Source organism: Rattus rattus, chromosome 2 (assembly GCF_011064425.1).
Source record: "Rattus rattus isolate New Zealand chromosome 2, Rrattus_CSIRO_v1, whole genome shotgun sequence".
In the NCBI taxonomy this organism is placed as follows: Eukaryota; Metazoa; Chordata; class Mammalia; order Rodentia; family Muridae; genus Rattus; species Rattus rattus.
Genome location: NC_046155.1, coordinates 156,005,797 through 156,015,865, shown reverse-complemented (window position 1 = coordinate 156,015,865; position 10,069 = coordinate 156,005,797). Strand labels below are relative to the sequence as shown.

The following is a 10,069-nucleotide window of genomic DNA, read 5'->3' as shown; positions in this document are numbered from 1 at the left end:
CTGAAGCATCTGACCAGCCTTGACCTAAGTCCGGCCTCTCCTGCTGACTCTGCAACCTCTCATGGGAAATTTGGGTTTTCTGCATCCTCATCTCTTGGTTTATGAAGTGAGGGCCAAACATTCTACTCAGAGGACACTTAGAAAAGGAAATCAGCCTGATGATAATGTGCTGGTAAAATTTAGCATAGTTCCTGGCTGAGCTTAAGTTGTCATTATTATGGCTGTTAATGAGGTGAGACCTGAAGGACCAGTTTGGAGGTGACCAGATTGGAGGGGGGAAATGCATCCAGGTAAAGGAAAGAATGCTGGCAAAGGCCGGAAGGTAAGATAGCATCAGAAAAGCAGCGTGTTCAGGAGGGTAAGGCATAGTGCAGAGAAGTGGGCGAGGCCAGTAAGGATATCTACAGAGGATGCTGTGAAGCCAGGCAGGGCTGGGACATGGAGGAAAGGGTTGGATGGCAAGAGAGGGAGCTTAACCAGAGCAGGGGGTTGCAGAAAGTGAGTGGGGAGAGGTGCAGATGGAAAGGCTAAGGTCTTAGCAGTGGGCACCAAGAGGAGAAAATGGGGAGTGAGATCTAGGTAGTGTTCAGAGATTGGTGGCAGTGCTAGGGGCAAAGATAGTGGGAAGCCTCCCCAGCCTTTGCATAGGTGATCCTCAAAATATGGGGCAGAGGGAGATGCTGAGTTTAGCAGGTATTGGACAATGGAAACTGAGTTCTAGGTATCAGGGTAGATGGCTTCGATAGAGACAGCAAGTGGAAACTTGGTTCTGAGGACACTAAGGAGTCACAGAAGGATCTGAGGAAGAGGGCAGGGTCAGAGAAGGGGCTGCAGGTCAGACAGAGTGCATACCAAAAGGCTGGGAAGCAGGATGCCTGAGCCAGGTAGGGAGTACCCAGGAGGGGCTCTGATTTCACAGACACGCCTGAAGGAAGTCTTCCTGCATGGTCCCCACAGGCTTGCTGCTTGGTTCCAGCTGGGAGTTCACCTTCCCCTGGGGGTGAGGAGTGGAGGTTCAGCCTGGGCCTCTCCATACAACCTCTGATGAAGACAAGAAGGGTGGAGTGGGCCACTCAGCCACCATATCATGCCAGGGGACCCTGGCACCTCCCACAGGTCTGTCTCCTTTCTCCACCCAGGAAGCTAAGCAACCATTCCTGCTGGACTTGTCAGACCTGGGACAATGCAAGCTGTGGATCTCTGTGTAGTGTCCTTTCTGGAGTGTGACCATCACCATGGGCCTCGCATGGGCTCTGCTGTCCTTCCTACTCCTGGGTAAGTTCTCTGTGCCTCTCTCCTCCCCAGCAGCCCATTTCCTGGTAATCTCCCTCAATGTTCTCCCCTCCCTCCTCTCCTCTGCAGCCTTCAGAGGTGGGCTTCTTGCCCTCCAGCCAGCTTCTGGATCTCAGCGACCCTTAGCCTCCTCCTCACACTCCATGGGCTCCTCCCAGGGCTTTGTTTCAAATGTCTCCTCCAGCCAGCCCCCCAGCTGGAACTTTTCAGATCAGCCTCCAGGTTCGGAAGCCTCTGCTGGAATCCCTGACCCCAACTGGTTTCCTCAGGGGCTGAATTCAAGCCATGTGCCTGGATTAACCAGGACCAACGTCTCTGCTGGGGGACAGTATCTCAGCCTTGATGTCATCTCCTCCAAAATCCCTCCTTCTGGAGTGTCTCTTGATGGTTTAGATTCTCAAGATCCTGCCAAAGACTCTGGGCCTTCCTTCTCTGTCAAGACTCCAGCTTCACATATATCAGTTCAAGCTCCAGACACCAAAGTACCCACCAAAGCCCCAGGTTCAAAGCTATCCCTGGAGCATCACAACCTTGAACTTTCTGTCCAGTACCCTGGATCCAAAATTTCTTCGGAGACTCACCAGGCTGCAGGCTTCCCTCAGCAAGTGGGGGAACCCCTGGCTGTGCTAGTGGGAACCACCATCAGGCTCCCCTTGATTCCAGTCCCCAGCCCCAGCCCCCCTGCTCCTTTGGTGGTCTGGCGCCGGGGTTCCAAGGTATTGGCAGCTGGGGGTCTGGGGTCCCAGGCCCCACTGATCAGTCTGGATCCCATGCATCAAGCCCGCCTGAGATTTGACCAGATTCAAGGGAGTCTGGAACTCACCTCTGCTCGGCTGGATGATGCTGGGGTGTACACAGTTGAGATCATCAGGGGAGGAGTCTCCCAGCAGATTCGGGAGTTCGTGGTGGGTGTGTATGGTAAGTGGGTTCCGAGGGCCAGAGTGCAAGCTGCGAGTGCCTGCTCTCCTCGCAGACCTCTGGGCAAGTCTGTGCTGTGTGGATATGCTTCCTTCCCGGAGCCTGGGGTTGGGGATAAAAGCAAAGACAAGAACTAGTCCCTACCTTGTCTGAAGGAGGAGGTCTAAGTCTGGACTCTCAGCTCTGAGAGAGAGGCCTGGACCTCACTCAGGTGTAAGAGAGGAGGGCTGGGGTCTGAATCCATGGGACTGAGGGAATGAAGACTGGGGTTTGGACTGGGTTCTGAAGGAATAGGATTGGAGTCTGAACCCCTGGGTTTGAGGGAAGAAGGGTGAGAGGTTTAGACCGCAGAGTCTGAAGGAGGGCTGGATTCTGGAGTCCTGGGACTGACAGAATAAGATTGGGATTTGGACTCCTCCGTTTGAGGGCTGAAGGTTGAGGTATGTACCTCTGGGTCCAAGGGAGGAAGCTTGGGGTCTATCCCTGGATCTGAGGGAGGAGGACTGTGAGCTCATTCTGGGTGCAGTGAGAGGAGAGAGGAAGGACTGAGGTGGCAGAGACTTGTGGCCCAAGGAGGGAGTTCTGGTGTCTGGGTTCTCCAACTCATCAAAGACTGTTCTGGATCTCCAGAGCCCTTACCTCAGCTGTCAGTACAGCCCAGGGCGCCAGAGACAGAAGAAGGGGCAGCGGAGCTGCGGCTAAGATGCATGGGGTGGAACCCAGGTAGGGGGAAACTGAGCTGGAGTAGAGACGGACGAGCCCTGGAGACCTCAGATTCTGAAGGCGCAGAGCCACTTCGCATCCGCGCAGAACGGGACCAGCTGCTCATCTCACGTCCCGTACGCAGTGACCACGCCCGGTACACTTGCCATGTCCGAAGCCCCTTTGGCCACACCGAAGCTGCAGCTGACGTCAGTGTTTTCTGTGAGTAGGGGACTGTCACCTAAGGATTCGAGTCTTGAGTCCCTGGGGAGAAGTGGGCTCAATGATGTCTGTGAGTCCTTTACAGTCCAACCCTCTTGTTTCGTTCCCCAATCCCCACCCAAGACGGCCCGGACGCTCCTGTCATTAGGGTCTCTTCGGACGGTGACGCCAGTCCTGCGCTCTACGTCACTGCCGGCAGCAATGTGACCTTGTATTGCTCGGCCCCCTCGCGGCCGCCTGCGGACATCGCGTGGAGTCTGGCGGACCCCACTGAGGCCGCAGTGCCTGCGGGGCCTCGCCTCCTGCTGCCCGCCGTGGGGCCAGGCCATGCGGGCGCTTACGCCTGCATCGCGGCGAACCCCCGCACTGGCCACCGCCGGCGTTCAGTGTTCAACCTCACTGTGGCGGGTAAGAGCTGTAGGGCAGTCCAGCAGGAAGAGGGGAAGCACAGGGAGCCATGAGGGTCAGCAAAGGAAAGAGATAGCAAGGGGGCGTGGAGGAGCCAATAAGGCGGAGCTGGGGCAGCTACCGATGGGCGTGGCTGCTGGAGAAGCCGAGCTCGCAGAGTTTAGGGAACTAGCTGCTGGTGGACATGGCTTCTAGGAAAGGGAGGAGCTAGCAGTTTCTGAGCAAACCTCGTGTAAGCAAGGCCACCAGGGAAAGAGTGAAGCTAAGCATGGAAGGTACAGGGACATTCATAGGTAAGGTGGGACACTATCAGGGCGGAGCAGAAACGTAATTATGGGGCGGGACAAGAGCGGGTCTAGCCTGTAGGAGGGAGGACAATTTAGATGGATGTGTGCTGTAGGAGGAGGGATATCTGAGGTAGAACATTCCCCAATTGCTAATGGGCAGAGCAAGCAAAGTCCTGTGCTTAGGGCAGGGCCTATGGGTTTGCAGATTACCTGTTGAAGGGGTGAAGGTTTCAAGAATAAGGGGAGGAGCCAGCAGGAGGCGAGGGTGGGAGGTCCTGGGAAAGAAGGATTCTCTATCCAGTGAGCAGCAGAGTTAAATGGCAGAGCAAGTTTTAAAAGAGAAAGGACTAGCCAACCTCCTAGGCTGGTAAATAGGATCAGTTCAGTGAGAGTGGAAGGGAGGAGCTCACAAAGAGGGCAGTCCACGCGGGAGGGTGGAGCTATCTAGGAAAAGATGCGGAGAGAAACCTGGAGGAGGAATGGAGCATTCCACTTAGAGGCAGGATAGGAAAAGTTGGAAGGGCTAAGACTGAATGGTCTTTTGTCCGTGGCAGATCTGCCCCCAGGGGCCCCACAATGCTCAGTGGAAGGGGGTCCCGTGGACCGCAGCCTCCGCTTTCGCTGCTCCTGGCCTGGCGGGGTCCCTGCCGCCTCCCTGCAGTTTCAGGGTCTCCCCGAAGGCGTCCGTGCGGGACCGGTGCCTTCTGCTCTCCTCGTGACTGTCCCCGCCCGCCCGGAGCTCGTCGGCGTCGCTGTCACCTGCCTGGCCCGCCACCTGGTGGCCACGCGCACCTGCACAATCATCCCGGGTGAGAGGGGCTGGGCCTCCTTACTATCTGTAAGGGAAGTGGGTGACTTTTTACTTTGGTCCATTGAAGTTTAAGGAAAAGGTCAGAGAGAAGTTTACTCATTTTAGAAAAGCCAAACTTGGGCGTTGGTTCTCTTCTTCTATCGCTTAAGTCTCAGGCAGTGAACTCAGGGTGTCGGGCTTGGTGGCAAATGCCTTTATCTGCTGAGATACCTCCTCAAACCTCAAACTTCACTTTCTTTGAACCTAGAGCAGAAACAAGGGTTTTTTTCCCCCCTACACTTCTGGGTGGGAAAAGAGCAGGAACAAGGTGTTTCATTCCAAACACCTGGTCTGAGAAAGAGGACTGTCATCTTCCAGGTATCCAGAGAGAGGTGCTGGGGGGCGTGAATAGCTAATGATAATGTGTTTCCTAGCCTAGAGCCCTGTGACATGTATTCAAAATCTGTGTACTAAGGAAATCAGAGAATGAGTGAATGGCGGAGTGAGATGCTCAGTGGGGAAAGGTACTTGCCGCCAAGCTTGATAGCCTGGGTTTGATACCCAGAACCCTGGTAGTGAAAGGCTAGAACTAACTCCCAGCAACCAACTCCCATGTCATCTGATCACTGCATACATTCAGTGGCAGATACATGGACTGTAAATAAATGTTTTTTAAAAACTGTCAAGAAAAACGAATGAATGAATGAATGAATGAATGGACCAGTCTTCATCTGGTCACAGAGGAGGGGGCATTTTGCTTTAACAAAGGACTCAGGACTTGGCTATTCATATTCAATAAGATCTTGTTTCTCTTAATTGAACTCCTCCCACCAACAGAAGCCCCCCAGGAAGTGCTGCTTCAGCCAATAGTAGAGGAGACAGAACCAGGGGATGTGATGGTGGCACTGGAGGTCACTGGCTGTCCCCCACCCTCAAGAGCATCCTGGGCCCGGCAAGGACGGCCCCTGGCTCCAGGCGGTGGGGGTCGACTACAGCTTAGCCAAGACGGCCGGAAGCTCCTCATCAGTAACTTCAACCTGGACTGGGACCTGGGGAATTATTCTGTGCTATGCAGCAGTGCATTGGGCGCTGGGGGCAACCAGATCACCCTTATGGGTAAGCTCTGCCCAAACCAAGAACACAGATGTTCAGAAAACAGCCCTCTTCCCTCAGACCCAGGTGTCCAGGCTCCAACCACCCTCTCTCAGGTCCAGGGGTTCAGTCCCAGGCCCCTTCCCTTGGATCCAGGTATCCAAGCATCCTTTTCTAGATTCAGGGGTCCAGATCACAACCTTCCTCCTTCAGACCCTGTCCTCAGCATCAGGTCCTCAGCATCTACCACCTTTCCTTCCCAGGGCCCGCCATTTCCTCCTGGAGGCTGCAGAGAGCCCAGGAAGCTGTAGTGCTCACCTGGGATGTAGAGCGAGGCACCCTCCTCACTGGCTTTCACATCCAGGCATGGACAGATAGCTCCCATCTGGACAGAGTCACCATGAGTAGGGACTGGGTCTCCCTGCTCATTCTGGGCCCTCAGGAACGGTCAGCCATAGTGCCACTCCCTCCTCGGAACCCTGGGACCTGGGCCTTTCGCATCTTGCCCATCTTGGGGTCTCTGCCAGGGACCCCATCTCAAAGCCGAGTCTACCAGGCAGGTAAGTTGAGCCATGGTACCTTCTCCTGCATTTCTCATCTGACCAGCCATTCTTAGTCTTTTGCATCAGACCCTTTTCTTCTGTTAGTCTCGTGGGGCCTTCTGTGACAGCAACCCGGCACCTGGTTGCCTTGAAACAACAAGTGTCTATTCTCCTCATGCCTCTTTTCAAATTTTATTTATTTGATTATTAACTTATTCGTGTGGATGTACATGTGTCATGATGTGTGTATGTGGAGTTCAGAGAAAAACTCGAGGGAATTAGTTCTTCCCTTCTGTCATGAGAGTCCCAGACATTGAACTCAGACTTAATGAGTCTTCTCAGGAAGGGCTTAGACGAATGTAAGTGCATCCCTGGGTCCTGGTCCCTGCCTCCCTTTGGTGTGTGTCTTCCAGGCTCTGCCCTGAGTCCAGGGGCCATCGCTGGCATCGTCCTTGGCTCCCTGTTGGGCTTGGCACTGCTTGCTGGTCTTGTCCTCCTGTGTATCTGCTGCCTGAGGCGTTTCCCAGGTGAGTGAGGGACCTGGGAAGAGGCAACTGGAGCCAACTGGGAGCTTCCCTAGGCAAGAGCGGAGCCATGGCCTAGCTATGCCAATCAGTGCATTAAATAATAGTCCCACCTCCTTATCATCCAGCTGAGACCAGCTTCTCTTCCTACTGACCAGAGAGGCATGTTGGAGCAGTTTCCTGTCCTTCTCTTATAGGAAGGACTTCTGTGAAAAAGCAACACTCCCTGACCTTGGCTCCCGTGCTCACCCCACCAGCAAAAAAGATACAGAGTTTGACCTCAGTGGAAACCTCACGGCCCCTTCCCATCAAAACCCAGATGCAGAACCCTCACCCGGCCAAGGCCCAACAAGTGAGTGTGGGTGTCGTTGCCTCCCACTATGAGGGACAAGTAGCTTCTTGGGAGAAAGGAGTATTTTAATGTTTTCCAATGTCCTTCTAGTTTTTCTTCATGACTTACAGAATGTCCTAATTAGGATTACTATTGCTGTGACAAAACACCGTAACCAAAGCAACTTGGAGGAAGAAAAGGGTCTATTTGGCTTAAACTTTCGCATCACGGTTCTTCATCAAGGAAGTCAGGACCGGAATTCAAACAGGGCAGGAGCTGAAGCCATGGAGGAGTGCTGCCTACTGGCTTGCTCAGCCTGCTTTCTTATAGAACCAGGACCACCAGCCTAGGAGTAGTCCCACCCACAGTGGACTGGGCCCTCCCATATCAAGTACTAATTGAGACACTGTCCTATAGGCATGCCTGCAGCCCTAGCTCATGAAAAGATGTTCTCAGTTGAGCTTCCCATCTCTCGGATGAGTAGCCCGTGTCAAGTTGGCATAAAACTAGGCAGCACGCAAAGGTCAATAAAACTTACTTAACCACAGGGCCTTGCTATGGCCTTCTGTATGACTAAGAATCCTCCGACCTCTACTTCTTCTGTTCAGTAGACACCACATCTGGCTCATGTGCATCTGAGGATGGGACCTGGAACCTGTACATTCTAGGCAGATGCTCTTCCAGCCAAGCAGCAGCCCTAGCCCCTCGAGCTTTGTTTTGTTTTGAATACCAGTAGTTAGACTTCTTGCTCAGCTCTTAGGCATATTAAACGAATAATCCATTCCAATTCATCTTCCCAAGGAGACTGAGATGTGACTTCTGTTTCCCATAAAAATTAGTTCAGACCTCCATTGTAAAGCTCTGAGGTAGATGGAATTTCCTCGTTATCCCATAAAAGTTGAGCTATTGGATGCCTTAGCTCCCAGGGGTGACTGAACAGTTTTTCATTGGTACACAGAGGATCCACACCTGAAATCATAGTGCTTCCGGAGGCTAAAGCAGGAGGATCACAGCAAATTCAAGGTCACTCTGGGTGTTATAACAGGACTCTGTCTCAGAAAAGCAAAACAAAAAACAACCCCCCCAAAAAAAAAGAAAGAAAGAAAAAAACAAAAAGAGAGGAAGGAAAAGGAAGGGGTAGAGAAGGAGGAGGAGAAGGAGCTCAGCTAGTTTCCTGTTAAGATTTTATTTTTATTTTATGCGTGAACGTGTTTGGCCTGCATGTATGACTGTGCACTGCAGGCATGTAGTGTTCTCAGAGGCCAGAAGAGGGCATCAGATCCCCCAAACTGGAATGGCAGACAGTTGTGAGCTGCCAGATAGATACTGGGAATTGAACCCAGGTCCTCAGTTAAGAGCAGTAAGTGCGCTTAACCACTAAGCCATCTCTCTAGTCCCTCAGTTAGGTTCTGAAAGGCTCAGGCTATGACGGAAGGTTAAGTGGGCATGTCATTTTGTAGCCAGGATACTCCCTGAAGTCACCTCCCCTGCCTCTCTTCCAGGTCATCAGCCCCAGTCCAGCTCCAGGTGGCAGTCCATGGACTGTTCGGTCAGCCACCCAGGTGTGACAAAAGCCAGTGGCCCATTCTCCATGAAGCGTTTTGGGCTACAACTTCCTGCTTTGGCCCAGCAGCATGGGACTTCTTATGCCTGAAGACTGGACCCTAAGAGTGGGACTTCCTACCTCCCTCTTGTCTCAGGAGATACAAACTGTCCTCTTGCACAGCAGTGTGACTCTGGGACTAGGAGAGCCACCTGCAGACAGGTGAATGTGTTTGGCATAAACTCAGAAGCCTCATGTAGGACTTGCTGTTTAGCTCCAAGCTGGAAGGGGAGCCTGGCCACAGCATCTGCAAAGGTCTGCTACCTTCTTCTGCCCCCAGGCCACATCTCCTCAGCCTCCAAAGACTCCCATTCATCATCCAACACGTCGGATCTTGCATGTTTCCCATATCCAACTCCCTCCCCCATCTCTTGATTTCCTTTTTGCTTTGTTTTGTTTGACTCAGAATCTCATGTAGCCCGGGCTGGCTTCTGGCTAGATAGCCTAGACTGGGCCTGAACTAGTGTTTCTCCTGCCTCAGTCTCCTAAGTGCTGGAATTCATGCAAGAACCACCTCACCCATTGCTTTCTGGTTTTTTCTTTCCTCCTGTTTGTTTGCTTGTCTGTTTGTTTATTTGTTTTGGGGAAAGGATCTCATAACTCAGACCTTGCTGGCCTCACACTTCTCAGTCTCCTGCCTCAGCTTCCTGGGAGCTGAGATGACAACCATGGGCTACCATGACTACTCTCTATGCCCTCTAAAATTTTCTGTGGCTGTACATAGGGTCTAGACATCCTTCAGTCTGTGCATTTTAACCGTTGGGGCCTGTGATTTGGTCTCTCTCCTTGTGGTGACTTCTCTCCCACAAGCCTTCTGTCAACCACACCCCCCTCCAGGCTTTCTCCCCAGAGTTTGCTCTACCTGGACAGTTCTCTTCCACATGTCATTGATTTATCAAGGCATGAAGTAGTCATTACCACATCAGAAGGACTTCCCCTGTTCCCCCAGTGCCCAGCTTCCCTCTCATCCTGTATAACGACTGATAACTTCCCCTCTCTGAACTGAGGGCTCAGTGAGGCACACACCACACTTATCCCAGCAGAAACAGAGCCTGGCACTCAATAAATACTCGGGGACCGATGAAATGTGCTAGTGCCCGTGAAGGGCTACTGGCATTGCTCCTATCCTTGGCAAGATACATCTTCCTTTTTCAACACGAGTTCTCATGGGGAATTTGGACAGTGAGGATTCTGATGGCTGCAAGCAACAGACATCCAGGCATCATACTACAGGCAAGCATTTGAGAGGTTGAGGGACGATCACATGCTTAAGGCCAGTGTCTCACAGGGAGATCTTGTCTCAAAACATTAAGGATATGTTTCCAAGTACCTTCGTAGAAGCCAGTGAGGGGCTGGG

At 52.6% G+C, this 10,069-nt stretch overlaps 1 protein-coding gene across 1 annotated transcript; it reads left to right on the top strand.

Annotated features, from left to right (window-relative positions):
* The first annotated feature begins 1,129 nt into the window (after positions 1-1,129).
* Vsig10l (V-set and immunoglobulin domain containing 10 like) lies at positions 1,130-9,239 on the top strand. The gene is made up of 10 exons (XM_032893805.1): positions 1,130-1,275; positions 1,363-2,211; positions 2,842-3,135; positions 3,259-3,543; positions 4,385-4,639; positions 5,458-5,736; positions 5,976-6,272; positions 6,668-6,781; positions 6,976-7,130; positions 8,612-9,239. Exons 1-10 carry the CDS (start codon positions 1,236-1,238, stop codon positions 8,675-8,677), a joined length of 2,634 nt encoding a protein of 877 aa, XP_032749696.1. The 5' UTR covers positions 1,130-1,235; the 3' UTR covers positions 8,678-9,239.
* The last annotated feature ends 830 nt before the right edge of the window (positions 9,240-10,069 follow it).